Here is a 17,348-nt window from a genome sequence, read left to right as displayed (position 1 = left end):
TCCCCAGGTTTGCGGTGGGAGGACCGCGGCCAGATTCTGCCCGTGAGGAAACAGGCCCGGCTGCAGATGGCAGCGTCCCCGGGCCATGCGCCATGGCGCAATCCCGAGGTCACTGCATTCGGTCCATTGACCTCAGGAAGGCGGCCAGGCCCTCGTAACCTCTGAGCCGTTCTGTCCATGTGGAGCAAGCCTGCCTGGCCAGTTTCCCTGGGAGTCGGGAGGAAGGGGAGCTACCGACAGGCCCTCGTCAGAGCCACCGGTGATGCACGGGGCTTGGCCCATGCAGTCTAGCAAATCATCCACCCGGCGCATGGGCTGGAAGCAACGCCAGCGCTGGCATTGACCTGTCTGGAGTCCACAGCGACCCGTCGGGCTACACCGGCAGCGGGGGAGTCAGCCCTCCCCCCCCCGGCTTCCTCAGTGGCCTTCCCAGGGAGGGCGGCCGGGGGCTGGACTCCTGCAGCGAGGCTGCCAGTCCTGGGGGGGGCTCGTGCAGGGGGGGCCTCCCCGCTGGGCCCTGGGGCAGAGGAGCAAACTGGCTGCCCTGCCCTGGCCTGGCCACTTTCCCTCAGCAGGGGGCCCGGAGCTGGCGGGGAGGGGGTGGCAGAAGGGAAGGGATGTTAGGAGTCCAGGCCAAGGTGAGATGCCGGGTCCCCTCCAGAGAGCTGGCACCCCGCCCCATGTGCCCTGGGGGCAGGCAGCACAGGAGGGACCCTGGGCTGGAGGGCTGGTGCAGCGGGGCCAGGGGGCAGGGCTCGGCCAGGGCCGCCCGGCTGGTGCACTAGCCGTGCGTGTGCGCGCTCGTGCGAGCTGTGGGCAGCCCTGCCCCCAGCCCCGCGGCACGCTCCTGCTCGCCCAGCCGAGAGCGTCACATGACGCTGGCCCGGCGCGGCACTGAGCATGGGCGCAGCCGCCGGGGCCGCCGGGCTGTGCTCCGTGAAGTGAAGCAGCAAAGGCAGGAGGAGCAGCCGGCCGATCAGCCTTTTGTGCTGCGTCCGCCAGCCGGCCGGCCCCCTCGCTCCCCTCCCCAGCCCTGGCCCCAGCCACTTCCCCCCCCCCCCCGGCCTGGACCCGCCTGGCTCCCCCCAGGGCCCCGCGGCCACGGAGACCTGGCCGAAGGCATCGCCGTGAGTATGGAGGCCTGGGAGGCGGGAGAGCCGCGCTGCCTGTCGCCGAGGGAGCGGAGGGGGGGCAGCGCTACCCAGCCTGCCTGGCCCTGGCAGGTGCAGGGGACGGGGCAAGCCGGGCCAGGCTGGGCTGGTGGGAGGGCGCAGGAGCCGGCTGGGGGGAGGGAGCCAGCTGGGAGGAAGGGGAGTTTCCCTGCCCCCCTCCCCTTGATGCTGCTTGCCCATTAGCCCTTGGTGAGGTTATAGTCTAGCTGCGGGGGTCCCTGCTGCGCAGCCCAGGGCAGCAAGGGGGCAGGCTCCTGCCAGCAGCATCTCTCTGGGGCCGCGGGCCTGGGTGGCTGCAGCAGGGTGCGTCCAGGCAAGCCCAGCAGCCCTGTTCAGGCCCAGGCCCCCGCCCTGCCTGTCACGGGTCTGTGCCGGGGAGCAGAGTCCGGGGGGCTCCGTTTCACCCAGCACCCAGCCCCATTTGGGGTCTTCTGCCCCCGTGCCAGGAGACTCCTGGGGTGGTGTTTCTGGGCAGAGCAGGGCCCTGTCAGGGCATTCTGCCTTTCCCTGGAGTGCCGGGGGCCCTGGCTGGATGCTGGCTAATGGGCCACTGCGGTAAAATCTCTGGGGGGATCTGGTCCCAGGCCGGGCGCGGAGCAGGTCGTGTCCCCGGGCAGCGTGTCGGGTCCCGGGCCGGGCGTGGAGCAGGTCGTGTCCCCAGGCAGCGTGTCGGGTCCCGGGCCGGGCGCGGAGCAGGTCGTGTCCCCGGGCAGCGTGTCCGGTCCCGGGCCGGGCGCGGAGCAGGTCGTGTCCCCGGGCAGCGTGTCGGGTCCCGGGCCGGGCGCGGAGCAGGTCGTGTCCCCGGGCAGCGTGTCGGGTCCCGGGCCGGGCGCGGAGCAGGTCGTGTCCCCGGGCAGCGTGTCCGGTCCCGGGCCGGGCGCGGAGCAGGTCGTGTCCCCGGGCAGCGTGTCGGGTCCCGGGCCGGGCGCGGAGCAGGTCGTGTCCCCGGGCAGCGTGTCGGGTCCCGGGCCGGGCGCGGAGCAGGTCGTGTCCCCGGGCAGCGTGTCCGGTCCCTGGGCCGGGCGCGGAGCAGGTCGTGTCCCCGGGCAGGCTGGGATGCTGCTGAGGGGGACGAGGCCTCGTCCTCGGGTTTTGTCCTGATGCCAGTGGGGTGATGCTGCCCTGCTCTGCGCCGGGACGGAGGGTGAGGCCCCAGAGAGCAAAAGGGACACCAGCTCCGTGATTCGGCCGGGCAAGCCGCTCCGCTGCGGTGGCCCGTTTCCAGTCCTGGCTCTGCCAGCAGGAGGCGCTGCAGGGCACAGTGCAGGTGCGCTGGCCGGGGACGGTTGTGGGCAGAGTCCTGGGGGTGGCCCTGGCTGTGGGACAGGACCGGGACACAGCGATGCCACCCTGGCCTTCCCTTATGCGGCCCCGCCTGCCTCTGCCCGGTGCGGGGTGCCCGCAGGGCGCGAGGTTGCCCCTCTGTCCCCTCCGGCGCTGGTCAGGGCTTGGGGTCTGCGCTGAAGGAAACCGAAGGGAACTCGCATTGGGCCGGGCTCCTCTGCCAGCCTCTGCCCTGTACCCTGCCAGGGGCACTGAGGCTGCGGGTTGGCTCCTTCGCCCCTTAGCAGCGCCCCCCCCAGGGGTGGGAGGGTTTTATGCTCCAGCCGCCACGCCCAGAGCCTGGAGGTGTCAGCTGGGCCTAGTGCTGGGCCGCCCTCACCTGCGCGGGATCCTGCCAGAGCTGTCGATCCAGCGCCTGCTTTGCCGGGGTCCCCCAGCGGTTTCTCAGGGGCTCCTTGGAACACCATTCCCGGGCTGACGGGGGAGGAGGCGGCAGAGGCTGAGATGCTAGCCATGGGTTGGAGGGGGCCTACTCCTTGGGCATCTGGCTCTGGGCATGCTGGGAAACAGGCTGCCTGGGGACCGCGGAAGGGCCTGGCAGGGGCAGAGTTACACAGCTTCCGGGGGGCGCTTTTTGGCCAAGCTCTGCGGCCGGTGCGTGCCGGGGAGGGCATCTGAGGAGCCCGTCTAGCTGGAATCTGGGGAGAATGGGATTGCCCACGTTGCCCTTAACGAGCTCCCAATATGTGCTGCCTTGCATTGGGCCGACGAGCAGAATCAAACCTCATGCTTCAGGGCTGCCTGCTGCAGGGGTCAGGAAGGATCCCCACCCGATGCACAGCTGGCCCGCCATGGCCCGTGCTTTTCTGCCTTCTGAAGCTGCAGAGATTGGCCACATTGGGCATGGGACACCGGGCCCAGGGGGGCGTGGCGCTCCAGGGAACACTGTCCAGTGTTGGGCTATGCATCTTGCTCCTGGGCCCGGGGTCCAGCTGATTGCCAGATTTGGGGTCAGGAAGGCTTCATCCCCAGGTCTGACTGGCAGGGCCCCGAGCGGGGTCTCCTCTCCCCCTGAGGGTGGGCTGCTGGCTTGGCTTGGTGAGGCCAGTAACGGAGCCCAGCCACTGGCCTGGCGGGAGCGCGTGGGGCGGTTCTCTGCGCGGAAAAGCCGGGGCCTGGCACCGGAACAGCGGCTGTTATCTGGCGGCGCATTCCGATGGCCCTTGGGGCCACCTGGGGCTTAGCGATTGGTCCGGCGAGAGCGAATCCACCGGCATTAGCGGGGAAGCAGGTTCCCCGAGCAGCAAAGCATGCTGGGCCACACGGTCGCCACAGGTGGTACCTCTGTGTTAAATATGCAATCAGAGGTGGTCTGGCTTAGTGGCTAGAGCCCTGCGCTGGGAGGTGGGAGTCTTCTGTCGCCCAGCCCGCCTGCCTCAGGGCAGCTGGGCTGGCACATGGCTCGTCTTCCCAGCCTGTAGCGAGGTGAGGCAGCGACGGAATCGCCAGGGTTTGTGTGTCGCTGCTCCGGGGGCCGAGACAGGCCTGGGGGCAGGGCAGTTCCTGGTGGTAGTGCCCCTGCCCCCGCCCCACCTGGGGATGCTCTGCCCGCGGGTTGCACCGGGCACGTGGCCCGGCTGGGCAGAAGGGGCCTGACGTTCACTGAGGCGCATGCAGATGTGCTGGGGGCGCTCTGCTAATCGGCTGGGCGACACCGCAGTCTCCGGGGCAGCTGACCGGTGCCCAGCGTCCAGGGAACACAGCTGGAGGGTGTGGCAGGCGCTGGGACAGGGGGTAGCAGGATGGGGCAGGGGCAGGTCTGTCCAGTGACTGGTGGGGGTGTCGAGTGGTCTGGTGATTGGCAGATGTGGGCTGGTCGGGCAATTGTGAGCATGGGGGGTGGTAAGGCAGCTGGTGGGTTTGGGTGTCTCAGGCAGTACGGGGTGGTGGGTGGAGGTGTGTGGGGCAGTAAGGGCTGGTGGTGCAGGTGTGTTGTGGGTAGGAGCTGGTTGATGCAGGCGTGTTGTGGGTAGGGGCTAGCGGTGCAGGCGTGTTGTGGGTAGGGGCTGGCGGTGCAGGCGTGTTGTGGGTAGGGGCTGGTGGTGCAGGCGTGTTGTAGGTAGGAGCTGGTGGATGCAGGCGTGTTGTGGGTAGGGGCTGGCGGTGCAGGCGTGTTATGGGTAGGGGCTGGTGGGGCAGGCGTGTTGTGGGTAGGGGCTGGCGGTGCAGGCGTGTTATGGATAGGGGCTGGTGGGGCAGGCGTGTTGTGGGTTGGGGCTGGCGGGTGCAGGCGTGTTGTGGGTAGGAGGCTGGCAGGTGAAGGCGTATTGGGGGAGGAGACTGTCTGCAAGATCCAAGCTGCCGGGTGCTGTTACTAGCTGGTGCGCTCCTCCCCAGAGGAGCATTGGGCTGGCAATGGCATTGGGCTGTGTTGTCAGGACCCTTATGGCAGAGCTGGGCCTGAACCCCCCCACCCTCTAGCATTGCTGTGGCCTCCACTCCTGCCCCAGCTGTGGTGGAGGGGCAGGGGGGCCTGCCTGTGGGGGAGCGGCTGTGTGCCCCCTGGGTCGGGCTGGGCGTGCCGGGGAGGTTTCGCTGTCTGCTCCAGGCTGGGCCGGGGGGGGGGTTGGTGTCACAGCCCCCTGTACGCCCCGCCCTTCACCCTGCAGCAGGGTCATTCCCTGCCTTCATGCATACTGTGCTGCCCCCCGGCCTGAGTACCCCATGTACCCGCTGCATAGCCGGGCTCCTCCCCCATGGGCATTCCAGCCATCCTGGCCCTCGGATCTTCCCCACTGCACCCCAGCCTTGTCAGCCCCCCACTCCGCCAGCCCCCCCCTTCACCCGACTCTGCCTCACCCATAGGCCAGGCCGGGGAGGGTTTGCTTTTTGGGGCACTATCAGCGCTGCCCCATATCCTTCCCTTAGTCCCTCCCTGTACCCCCATATCGCTCAGCCCCCCATATCCTTCCCTCAGTCCCTCCCTGTATCCCCATATCACTCAGCCCCCCATATCCTTCCCTTAGTTCCTCCCTGTACCCCCATATCGCTCAGCCCCCCATATCCTTCCCTCAGTCCCTCCCTGTACCCCCATATCACTCAGCCCCCCATATCCTTCCCTTAGTTCCTCCCTGTACCCCCATATCGCTCAGCCCCCCCATATCCTTCCCTTAGTCCCTCCCTGTACCCCCATATCGCTCAGCCCCCCATATCCTTCCCTTAGTTCCTCCCTGTACCCCCATATCGCTCAGCCCCCCATATCCTTCCCTTAGTTCCTCCCTGTACCCCCATATCGCTCAGCCCCCCATATCCTTCCCTCAGTCCCTCCCTGTACCCCCATATCACTCAGCCCCCCATATCCTTCCCTTAGTTCCTCCCTGTACCCCCATATCGCTCAGCCCCCCCATATCCTTCCCTTAGTCCCTCCCTGTACCTCCATATCGCTCAGCCCCCCATATCCTTCCCTTAGTTCCTCCCTGTACCCCCATATCGCTCAGCCCCCCATATCCTTCCCTCAGTCCCTCCCTGTACCCCATATCGCTCAGCCCCCCATATCCTTCCCTCAGTCCCTCCCTGTACCCCCATATCGCTCAGCCCCCCATATCCTTCCCTCAGTCCCTCCCTGTACCCCCATATCGCTCAGCCCCCCATATCCTTCCCTTAGTCCCTCCCTGTACCCCCATATCGCTCAGCCCCCCATATCCTTCCCTCAGTCCCTCCCTGTACCCCCATATCTTGCCCTTCCCCCGAGTCACAGGGGTGTGGGGTGGCACCCGGCTGTTCATATCTGGAAACTTCTCCCCCAGCCTCTTTGGATGGACCTCTGGGGGGTATCTCGGGGAGGGGGGTCTGGGGCGTGACAGGCCGCCCAGGTTGGCAGATGAACCCCAATGGCTGAGAACCGCAGCCCGAGTTGCGGTCACTTCCTGGGTGTGGGGGAGCAGCCGAGGGCGCCGCGACCCAGCCCCGGCCCACGCTGTGGGTCGCCGTGGGTCGCCGTGCCTGGGGGCCGAGGAGGGGGAGATGCTCTGGAGGAAAAGTTCCAGCATTCTGCGAGGGCTGGGCACGTGCCCGTCGGCGCCCGCCGTGCCGCCCCGCCATGCCACGGGCCCGTGGCCCCGCCACGTGAGAGCCAGCCGTCTCCCCAGGCCCGGGAGCGTGGCTCTGCAGGGCGGGCGAGGGAGGCGAGGGGGCTGTCGGTGCAGTGCTGAGCCGGCTGCCTTCCCCAGGCCGCGTGCGGAGCAGCCCCGAGCCCGCTGCACAGCGCTGACGTCACCGCCATGCTGGCTGCCTGCTAGAGGCCAGGGACTCGGTTGCCTGGAAACAGCCGAAGAGACTCTCCAGCCGGATCTCAGCCCTGACGTCAGGGCCCGACGCTGCCTGATGCCTGGCTCGCGCTGCCCGGGCCGCCGGGGGCCATGGAGGGGAGAGGCCTAGCCTGACGCGGAGCGCCCGGGGACCGCCACGCAAATGGTGAGCAGGGCGTGGCAGGGCCCCGCCCAGGCGGGAGGGCTCAGCCCACGGCTCGTGCCAGACGCACGGGGGGCCGGGCAGGAGCACAGGGCTTGCCAGGGAGCTGCTGGCTTGGCCACGGGTGGCAGGCCAGGGGGGGCCAGCCACGCACACGGGCAGGGCCTGCACGTCCCTCTCCCTCCTGGCCTCCTGTCTGTGCCGCCCCTCTTTGCCCTCTGCCTTGTGTCCCAGCAGCCGGCGCAGGCGCGTCTCCCGGCCCAGGCCGCCGTTCTCCATGTCCCGCTCTGCCTGCCTTGCCCCGCTTCGTCCTTCTTGCCCCTCCCCGGCCGCTCTCGGAAGCGCTGGGAACCCGCCCGTGGGCATTTCTCCCGGGAGAGCCCAGGCCCGGATCCGGCGGCTCCCCCCGGCCGCGGGGGAGGAAGAGGACCCCGTGGCGTGGCCGGGAGGGAGTGATGCAGAGCGCTCGCCTGGGGGCCCTGGCGCTGAGACCACGCAGGGCCTGTTCTGCTCTGCCCTACGCCCTAGCCAGTTCTGCCCCCTCCGCTCTGCTCCGGGTTTGCACCGCACCTCATGCGTCCTGGCCAGGGCTCCCGGGGCACCAGGAAGGGATAACACAGTAGCTGCCCCCGCCCCCTCCCCAGCGGCGTATGGTTCTTAGCTCATCCCAGATCAGCGCCCCGCTGGGCTTGCTACGCAGAGCGCGGGGCGGCCCGGCCTGGGGAGGGGCAGGCTCAGCCGACAAGGCAGGCCCGCGGGGGAGAGGGGACCCGACAGGCGGAACGACATGCCCAGGCCTCTGAAGGAGCCCGTGCGAGCAGGGTGGCACGTGGCACCTGTGGCTCCTGACCGGGGGTCCAGATGGCCCCCGCGTTGGTTGTATTCGCGTGTCGGGTCTCTGCTGCGGGTCAGGCTGGTGTCCAAGGCCAGGGCTGCTCTCCCATCCTTAGTCCAGTCAAAGCCGTCATCTCCACCGTGTCTCGCGTGGCCCAGCAAAGAGGAGAGGGGGCGGCCGAGAGGGGGAACAAGCTTGTCAGCACAGGCGCCTGCCCAGGTCTGACGCGATCCGGCCCCGAGCTGAGGTGAGACAAATCCCGACGGCACATAAGGCCCATTTGTAGGAGGAAGGGGAGCCAACCCCGGGGCAGGTTCCCCACGGCCGGGGCGAGTCTCCATCGCTGGCCACTGGGAAACCCCATCTGCTCCAGGAATCGTGGCAGGGAGCTCGGGCGCCAGAGCAGGCAGCCACTTGGTCCCTTTGGGCCTCGGGCGGCAAGACAGGCACCGGGCAACGTTTTCAAACACATCGAACCGACCAAGGGGACGGGGGGGCCTGCAGGCGCTTTGAAACTGAGGCCTCCGGCCGTGATGAATTGAGAGGGGAGGGTCGCGTCAGGCCTGTTGCTGGCGGCTGGGCGGGGGGTGCAGAGAGCTGGCATGCAAGGAAGCGGCAAGCGCACTGAATGCCGGGCTGTAGCTGCCAGGGGCCTGGGAGCTGGGCTGGGGGAGGAGAGGTCTGCCCCACGGTCTCCGTGGGGTGAGTGCGGGGGAAGAGCTAGGGCAGGCCAACTTTCCACCCAATTCGCAGGCATCAGCTGCTCAGCCAGAGGCTGGCGGGTCTGTCACAGGGGAGGGGGCAGGTTCTGTAGGAGACATTCAAACTGATTGGATGGTCCCTCCTGACCTTAGCATCGGTCAGTCTGGATCCTGGGCGACTAGCCCTTCTCCAGGGGGCCGGCCGAGGCGAGACCCCCCCCCGAATGCTCAGGCATGCCGGAGACGAAGGTCACACAGGTACCCGGACGGGGCCCGCGCTGGGCACCAGCCGGGCAAACTGGCCCTTCTGCGCCAGGCGGGGTGCAGGAGAGGTGGCCCTGGGCCCGTGGCGCCGGCCGTGGCTCACGGGTGCTACCCACGGCCTCTCCCCGCAGGACAGCAAAGGCCAGTACTGGACGGACGATGATTCTGACGGGGACAACGAGTCGGAGGAATTCCTCTACGGAGTCCAGGTGTGGAGCGGGCGCCCTGCCCACGGGGCCTGTGCCAGCCCGGCCTGCCCGGCGGGATCGGCACGGGGGGGCGAGCGAGGTGACCCCTCTGTCCCCTGAGGGGCTTGGCGTGGATGGCTGGGGCAGACCCGCCCTACCCCGCCCCATGGATGGACAGACCCTAGGGCCCCCAGTGCTGCCCCGGGGAGGACCCTGCTGGGCAGTGAGGTAGGGAGCGCAGCTCCCGCCTTTCTGCGCAGGCCATGGGTGCGGGGCCCTTTAGGCCGCCCCGTCCGGGTTCCTGCCCTTGGCCCTCCCTGCGGAGAGCAGGGCCCTGACGCCCCTCCGCTGGGGGCAGGCCGGGGGTACCGCCCACAGCTCTTCATGCGCGCCCCAGTGCGGCCCGCTGGGCTCGGGGGGCGGGAGCAGCCGCTGCCTTCTCTCCGGCAGCGCCCGCTGGGACGACCTCTCCTGCCGCTTTGGGTTGCACTGCAGGCCAGCGTCCAGAGCCATGCCAGCCTCCCGCCGTGGTGGGGGGGCAGGAGTGGCAATGCCCCCGCCTCACCCGCAGCCCTGCCAGGCGATTCCGGGCTCTGCCAGTGCCTCGTGTCCGAGCTGAACCCGGCCCCAGCTCCGCAGCCTTGCCCCCTCCCAGCCCCGAGCGGCCGCCCCACTGCTCTGACCTGGGCGCCCGGGCTCGGGGCTGCCAGGGGCTGGCTGGGGCCCAGGGTGCTCTGGCTGGCGCTAGCCCCGTCTGACGTCGCCCCGCTCCGGCCGCACCTTGCAGGGGACCTGCGCGGCCGACCTGTACCGACACCCGCAGCTGGACGCCGACATCGAGGCCGTGAAGGAGATCTACAGCGAGAACGCTGTGTCCATCAGGTGCGTGGGCGGACGGGGCGCAGCCCGGGCGCCGGGGTCACTGCGTCTCCTCACTGGGCTCCCGCTGGGAAGCAGGGGCAAGGCGGAGCGCCTGGGCAGAAAACCCACCTAAGAGCCGAGTGGTGCCGGCGCCTGCGCCCCAGGCTGGTGGCAGAGGGCCCCGTGGGGAGGGTGTGAATGGCCCCGCTGGAAGGGGACAGGTCCTGGGTTTGGATGGGGGGTTGGTCTGGACCCCCCAGCCAGAGGGAAAAGAGGGGCGGGGAGAGGCCGGTCCCCGCTGAAGGCAGGCCCAGGGGCCCCGGGCTCCGTCTGCCGCCAGATGAAGCAGGCGTGGCTGGACAAACCCGTCAGGGGGGCGAGATTCGCTTGGCTCTGCCAGCCTCAGGGCTCCGCCTCCACGATGACTGGCCCGTCGGCGCAGGGCAGAGGAGCTGCAGAGGCCACGGCCGGCGCAGGGCGTGTGTCCGGCAGGCTGGCGAGGGCCCGGTGACATGGAAGTGGCTGGAGCTCCGGATCAGTCCTGCCGGGCAGCGACAGGCCCGAGGCAGGTCTGGAGCAGGGCCTGGCATTTCCTCACGTCTGTGGCGCAGGGTGGTGCTGATCCCCAACGGGTGCCCAGTCCTACCGCCCGGAAAATGCACCAGCAAGTCAGGAGGGGCCTCTGTACCTGGGATCGGCAAAGGGGGCTGGCCGGCTGTGCCACGCGGGGGCCGTGGGCTCGGCTGCCAGCTGGTGGCTCTGCCCAGAGAATGCTGAGCCGGGTGTGTCTCTCTGCAGAGAATATGGGACCATTGACGACGTGGACATTGACCTCCACGTCAACATCAGCTTCCTGGATGTAAGTGGGGCTGGCGGCGGGCGTCCCGTGGCCTCCCTCCATGCGCCTGCGGCTACCAGACCCTCTCGGCGGGCGTCCCGTGGTCTCCCTCCGTGCGCCTGCGGCTACCAAACCCTGTCGGCGGGCGTCCCGTGGCCTCCCTCCGTGCGCCTGCGGCTACCAGACCCTCTCGGCGGGCGTCCCGTGGCCTCCCTCCGTGCGCCTGCGGCTACCAAACCCTGTCGGTGGGCGTCCCGTGGCCTCCCTCCGTGCGCCTGCGGCTGCCAGACCCTGTCGGCGGGCGTCCCGTGGCCTCCCTCCATGCGCCTGCGGCTACCAGACCCTCTCGGCGGGCGTCCCGTGGCCTCCCTCCGTGCGCCTGCGGCTACCAGACCCTGTCGGTGGGCGTCCCGTGGCCTCCCTCCGTGCGCCTGCGGCTGCCAGACCCTGTCGGCGGGCGTCCCGTGGCCTCCCTCCGTGCGCCTGCGGCTGCCAGACCCTATTGGCGGGCGTCCCGTGGCCTCTTTCCATGCTCCCGCGGCTGCGAGACCCTGCCAAGGCTGAAAGGCCCTGTCCCCACAGGATTCCTGCAGGGAGAAGACAGACCCGCCTGGCACTGGGGCCTCGGTTCCCCGCATGCCCCCGGGCGCGGCTCTGGGCTTGGCTCCCGCCTTGTGCGCCGGGGGCGGTTCGGGCGGTGCTAGAGCACGGCCTCTCCGTGGTCCCTCCCTGCGGGGTCCCCGGGCGGGCAGAGGCTGGCGACGGGCAGTCGGTGGGAGCTGGCGGGGCCCTGGGCGCCCTGCCCACGCCTGGCTCTGCTCTCTCGCAGGAGGAGGTGTCGACGGCCTGGAAGGTCCTGCGGACCGAGCCCATCGTCCTGAGGCTGCGGTTCTCCCTCTCCCAGTACCTGGATGGCCCTGGTGAGCGGCAGCCTCCGCAGGGGCGCAGGGAGGGCGGCAGCGGGGCAGCTCTGCACTTCAGCCTCAGCCGTTCGCCAGCTGCCCAGGGTTCCGGCTCGCCCGGACGGCCCGGCTCTGAAGGGAAAGCAGGGAGCTGGCTGAGTCCGGCTGGCCGGGCAATGGGGCAGGGATGGGCACCAGCAGCCTGGCCAGGCACACGGGCGCCCAGGAGGCAGTGTGGCCAACGAGCCACAGCACTGGGCTCCCTCCAGCTCTGGCCTGCTGTGTGGCCTTGCTCTGTGCCTCGGTTTCCCCAGGGCTAGCGATGCCGCGCTCCGTTGTAACGTGATGGGCGAGGAGCTGCTCCATGTTACTGCTGCACCGTAGCGCCAGGGGGAGTGGGTCCAGCTGTCACTGGCCCAGCTCTGCATGCCCCAGGGCAGCGCGGCAGCATGTGGCCAGCTGGGGGAGGGGGCAGCCTGTGCTCTGTAGAGGGGCCCCTGGAATCATTGCCCGGGCATTGGCCCACCCCCCGTCCAGAGCTTTGCTGCCAGGGGATGATGGAAGCCCCTCCATGCCCGCCAGCCCTTCTCCCTGGCCTGGGCGGGGCCACAGGGGCAGGGGCTCCGTGCAGTGTCCAAAGGGCCATGAGGGTCCCTGACCTGGGACTCGCCTGGGGTGGAGCAGCGCCCTCCGGGGTGCTGTCTTGGCCGGGTCAGAGAGGGAGCACGTGGGCTTCCCGCACCCCATCTGCAGCAGCACGGGGGGTCCGGCCAGGCTAGCGCTCGGCTCCCGGGGGCGAGGGCGCTGGGGCTCCGGAGCGGAGGGTGTTTCAGATTGCGGAGAGGGCTGCCTTCGCCTGCCCTGGCTGCAGGAGCGCTCCGGACGAGCTGGGTGCCACAGGTGCTCGTGGGCAGCCCTGGGCCAGGTGCCTGGAGCAGGGTGAGGGGCTGTTTGGGTGTGGCCCGTTCTGCCAGTGGGCGTGGCGGTCACACAGCTGCCGTGTCGGTGAAGGGGAAGCCGGGAGGAGGGGCGCGCGGTGCGGACGTCGGCTGACTCCGATCTCCTTGCAGAACCATCGATCGAGGTCTTCCAGCCGTCCAATAAGGAGGGGTTCGGATTGGGTCTTCAGCTGAAAAAGTAAGGCCCGTGCGCTCGGCGCCAGCACATACAGTCGGGGGGTCAGAGAACCCTCCAATCCCAGGGCTGCAGAGACCCCAGGAGGTATCGGGTCCAGCCCCCTGCCCCGAGCAGGACCCGCCCCAACTCCATCATCCCAGCCAGGGCCGTGTCAGGAGGGACCTCAACACCTCCGGGGAGGGCGATTCCAGCCCCTCCCTAGGGAACCCCTCCCGGTGCTCCCCCCAGCCTGGAAAACAGCGAGTCCTAATCCCCCCCAAGCCACCGGGCGCAGGGGCTGGTGCGCGCCAGTCGCCCCTTGTCCCCGCGCCCCGTGGCCCTGGCTGGAGGAATGGCCAGTGAGGCCCCGGGCTCAGGCGGCGCCCCCTCCCGTCCCGCCTGGCCCAGGGCCTGGCCTGCGGTGCCCTCTGCTGCTGGGCTGTGGGGGGCCGGGGAGACCCAGGAGGGGCTGTTCATGCCTCGCCCAGGCCTGGTTCCCCCCGCCAGCCCTGCGATGGCACAGTCGGGGTTCCCCCAAATCCTGCAGCCCCGCAGCAGCAAGAGCAGCGTGGAATCGAGAGGGGTTGATTGTTCCTTCAGGGTACAGCCCAGCACGTGTGATGTGGCTACAGGGGCCGGAGCCAGGACGCCTCTGCCCTAGGGTGGGGGTTCATCGCCCCTTGGCCCAGCTTCGCCTCCTCTCTCCATGCTCCCCAGACAGCCACTGCCTCCCGCCCCGGCCCTGCCCCCCGCCAGGTGCTGGTCTCCCTCTTCCCCCCTTTGTCTCTCCCTGGGGGCTGAGCCTGGTGTCGGGGCTAATCCACATTTGGGGAGTCAGTGAGAATCTCCCCTCCCTGCGCAGGGGACCCCGGGTCCCAGAGCAGACAGCCCCCCCCCCCCCGCGCCACAAGCTCCCTCTCCTGAGCCGGGCGGCGGTGGCGAAGGACAGACCCATCCCTGTGGCTTTGGCAGTGATCCAAGGGGAAGCTACTGGCCCTGTCGCACCCGCGGCATTTGCGCCCTTCCTGGGGTCGGGGGCCGGTGGGCTGCCCCCGCGGCATGGGCGTCACCGCCGGCTCTTCCCCCAGGATCCTGGGCATGTTCACATCCCAGCAATGGAAACACCTCAGCAACGATTTCCTGAAGACCCAGCAGGAGAAGCGGCACAGCTGGTTCAAGTCGAGCGGCACCATCAAGAAATTCCGGGCGGGCCTCAGCATCTTCTCTCCCATCCCCAAGTACGGCTCCTGCGGCTCCCCGGGGCTGTCCCGGCATGGCTCCCCTGACCTTCCTCCCAGGGCTGCGCCCTTGGTTCCCCGGCAGAGCTGGGGGCAGCTCGCCCCTCCAGCGCCCCTGCCCCATGCCCACACCTGCCCCACGCGCTGCCTCACCAGCCCACGAGCCCGTCCGTGGGCACAGGCTGAACTGGAGTCAGGGCCACGCTCTGCGCTGCAGCTTGGCCCCGAGGCGGGCGCGGGCTGGGGCAGGGCTGGCGCTGTTAGCGCTCCCTCCGTCTCCCCAGGTCTCCCAGCTTCCCCATCATCCAGGACTCCATGCTGAAGGGCAAGCTGGGGGTGCCCGAGCTGCGTGTCAATCGCCTCATGAACCGCTCCATCTCCTGCACCATGAAGAACCCCAAGGTGGAGGTGTTCGGCTACCCCCCCAGCACCCAGGCAGGTGTCGCCCCATTCAACATCCTGGTGGGTTTCCTCGGCGTCCCCCTCCCTTGGCTCCCGGGGGGTTGCTCACAGTGACCCCCCAGTGTGCTGCCCTGCTAATGCCCAGGCAGGCAAGGCCAGCTCCTGCGCCATCCCACCAGCCGGGCGGCTCCGGCGGGGATAAGGCCGACCCGCTTTGGCCGGATGCCCCCACCGCTTAGGGCAGACGCCCCGCTCCCCCAGCGCCAGCTCTCCCGGATGGGGCAGCTCTGCCCTGGTAGCAGGTGCTAGCGCTTGCCAGCCTGAGCCACCTGGGAGCTGGGAGCCCTCCGCTGCCAGGGCCTGGGGCGCCATCGGCCTGGGAGCTCTGCGGCAGAGACACGACGGGCCCCTGCAGCGTGGCCGTCCCGCCCTCAACACAGGCGCTGCACCACCCCTGCTCTGCCCTGGGTGGGAGGGGCAGGGCCAAGTCCTCAGCCACGTGGCACGAGGTGCAGGTGGCCGCAGGCAGGGGAGCGCGGGGCCCTCGGGGCCGCTCCCCCGGGAGGGGCAGTGCCCCAGGGCGAGGGAGGCGTAACGGGCTGGCTCGGGTTTGTGTGCCCGCTGCAGGTCGGCGGCCATTGCAAGAACATCCCCACGCTGGAGTACGGGTTTCTCGTCCAGGTAAACCCCGGGCACCGACCACCGCGCCCATCCCGCCGCCCGGCCTGGGCTCTCAGCTGGCTTGCCCCTCAGCCTGGCCCCGCGCCGGGCAGTCTGCCGGCTCAGGCTTAGCTAGCGGGAGCCCTCGGGGCGGCCTCCGCTCACGGCCCTTCGCTCGGCAGGAAAGCCTGGAGCCCCGTTTTCTGCGCCCCCCAAACTCAGCCGAGCACCCGGCCAGACAGGCTCAGGCTGGCGTGGTGGGCGAGGGCAAACTGGGCGGGGGAGGGGCCTTTTCTGGTGGCTGAATCCCCTGCCAGGGGTGTCATGGGCTAGCCCAGGGCTGCCCCGGCTTTGCCAGGCTGTGGTCCTCCTCGCCCGGGCGTTCCTGGCCCACGGGCACCGTCCGCCCAGCAGCAGCTGCAGGCTGCTCTCCCTGGGGACAGGGGCCCCTGCGTGTCTGTCTGCGGCCTCCCGGCGTGTCTGTGACGCGGGGGCAGCCAGGGCCCAGGGCAGCGGCAGGGGGAGGGCAGGGGGAGGGCAGTGCGGAGAGGCCCCGACCTCCCGTTTGCCCCAGGGTGGGAAGCCTTGTTGGGCAGATGCCCACCCTCTGGCTCGGGGGGGGGGGGGGGAGGCTTTGCTGGGTGGGTGCGGGGCTCAGTGCGGAGGGGATGGGGGCTTTGCTGAGCGGGTGGCAGGGGGGGCTTTGCTGGGCGGGTGCGGGGCAGCCCATGGCTCAGTGCGGGGGGGGCTTTGCTGGGCGGGTGCGGGGCAGCCCATGGCTCAGTGTGGGGGGGGCTTTGCTAGGCGGGTGCAGGGCAGCCCATGGCTCAGTGTGGGAGGGGCTTTGCTAGGCGGGTGCAGGGCAGCCCATGGCTCAGTGCAGGGGGGGCTTTGCTGGGCGGGTGCAGGGCAGCCCATGGCTCAGTGCGGGAGGGGCTTTGCTAGGCGGGTGCAGGGCAGCCCATGGCTCAGTGCGGGAGGGGCTTTGCTAGGCGGGTGCAGGGCAGCCCATGGCTCAGTGCGGGAGGGGCTTTGCTAGGCGGGTGCAGGGCAGCCCATGGCTCAGTGTGGGGGGGGCTTTGCTGGGCGGGTGCAGGGCAGCCCATGGCTCAGTGCGGGAGGGGCTTTGCTGGGCGGGTGCAGGGCAGCCCATGGCTCAGTGCGGGAGGGGCTTTGCTAGGCGGGTGCAGGGCAGCCCATGGCTCAGTGTGGGGGGGGCTTTGCTGGGCGGGTGCAGGGCAGCCCATGGCTCAGTGCGGGAGGGGCTTTGCTAGGCGGGTGCAGGGCAGCCCATGGCTCAGTGCGGGAGGGGCTTTGCTGGGCGGGTGCAGGGCAGCCCATGGCTCAGTGTGGGGGGGGCTTTGCTGGGCGGGTGCAGGGCAGCCCATGGCTCAGTGCGGGAGGGGCTTTGCTAGGCGGGTGCAGGGCAGCCCATGGCTCAGTGCGGGAGGGGCTTTGCTGGGCGGGTGCGGGGCAACCCATGGCTCAGTGCGGGAGGGGCTTTGCTAGGCGGGTGCAGGGCAGCCCATGGCTCAGTGCGGGAGGGGCTTTGCTGGGCGGGTGCAGGGCAGCCCATGGCTCAGTGCGGGAGGGGCTTTGCTGGGCGGGTGCGGGGCAACCCATGGCTCAGTGCGGGAGGGGCTTTGCTAGGCGGGTGCAGGGCAGCCCATGGCTCAGTGCAGGGGGGGCTTTGCTGGGCGGGTGCGGGGCAGCCCATGGCTCAGTGCAGGGGGGGCTTTGCTGAGCGGGTGCGGGGCAGCCCATGGCTCAGTGCAGGGGGGGCTTTGCTGGGCGGGTGCGGGGCAGCCCATGGCTCAGTGCAGGGGGGGCTTTGCTGAGCGGGTGTGGGGCAGCCCATGGCTCAGTGCAGGGGGGGCTTTGCTGGGCGGGTGCGGGGCAGCCCATGGCTCAGTGCAGGGGGGGCTTTGCTGGGCGGGTGCGGGGCAGCCCATGGCTCAGTGCGGAGGGGATGGGGGCTTTGCTGGGCGGGTGCAGGCAGCCCCGGCTCAGCGCGCCCCCCCCCCCCCCGCAGATGATGAAGTACGCGGAGCAGCGGATCCCCACGCTGAACGAGTACTGTGTGGTGTGCGATGAGCAGCACGTCTTCCAGAACGGCTCCATGCTCAAGGTATGCGCTGGCCGGCCTGGGCCCTGGCCCCTGTGCAGCCAGGAGGGGCGTGGGGTGGAGGGGGGCGGGACACCGAGGGGGGGTCCTGTGGCTCAGCTGCCCTCCCTTGGCCAGGACTGCGTGTGCCAGGGCGGGGACGGGTCTGATCCCAGGGGCTAGCGTGGGTGGCTGCCCCATTTGCCTCCCCTGGCCAGCCCAGCAGTGCCCAGGGCAGCCCCCCAATGCTGGGATCCTGTGGGGCAAGGCTCCCTCCCCAGCATCCCGTAGTGTTGTCACCAGGGGGGCCATC

At 69.9% G+C, this 17,348-nt stretch overlaps 1 protein-coding gene across 19 annotated transcripts in view; it reads left to right on the top strand.

The window, feature by feature from the left end:
- The first annotated feature begins 635 nt into the window (after positions 1 to 635).
- Positions 636 to 17,348, top strand: part of PARP6 (poly(ADP-ribose) polymerase family member 6) — a 34,819-nt gene continuing 18,106 nt past the window's right edge. For 3 of the 19 annotated variants that reach the window (XM_089781933.1, XM_089781932.1, XM_075897544.2), the window contains exons 1-11: positions 639 to 1,127; positions 6,686 to 6,929; positions 8,858 to 8,935; positions 9,702 to 9,796; positions 10,574 to 10,634; positions 11,443 to 11,533; positions 12,586 to 12,652; positions 13,720 to 13,869; positions 14,154 to 14,331; positions 14,899 to 14,952; positions 16,964 to 17,059. In XM_089781933.1, the coding sequence (XP_089638059.1) occupies positions 6,927 to 6,929; positions 8,858 to 8,935; positions 9,702 to 9,796; positions 10,574 to 10,634; positions 11,443 to 11,533; positions 12,586 to 12,652; positions 13,720 to 13,869; positions 14,154 to 14,331; positions 14,899 to 14,952; positions 16,964 to 17,059 (873 nt within the window). In that variant the 5' untranslated portion in view covers positions 639 to 1,127; positions 6,686 to 6,926. Of the gene's footprint in view, positions 1,128 to 6,304; positions 6,930 to 8,857; positions 8,936 to 9,701; positions 9,797 to 10,573; positions 10,635 to 11,442; positions 11,534 to 12,585; positions 12,653 to 13,719; positions 13,870 to 14,153; positions 14,332 to 14,898; positions 14,953 to 16,963; positions 17,060 to 17,348 lie in introns of those variants that run through there. The other 16 variants (XM_089781936.1, XM_075897537.2, XM_075897541.2 and 13 more) reach the window with 14 other exon arrangements.

Source organism: Pelodiscus sinensis, chromosome 14, assembly GCF_052426305.1.
Source record: "Pelodiscus sinensis isolate ZL-2025 chromosome 14, ASM5242630v1, whole genome shotgun sequence".
NCBI classification, from domain to species: domain Eukaryota; kingdom Metazoa; phylum Chordata; order Testudines; family Trionychidae; genus Pelodiscus; species Pelodiscus sinensis.
The sequence above is the reverse complement of the archived record's forward strand: the minus strand, read 5'-3'. Positions and strand labels throughout refer to the sequence as shown.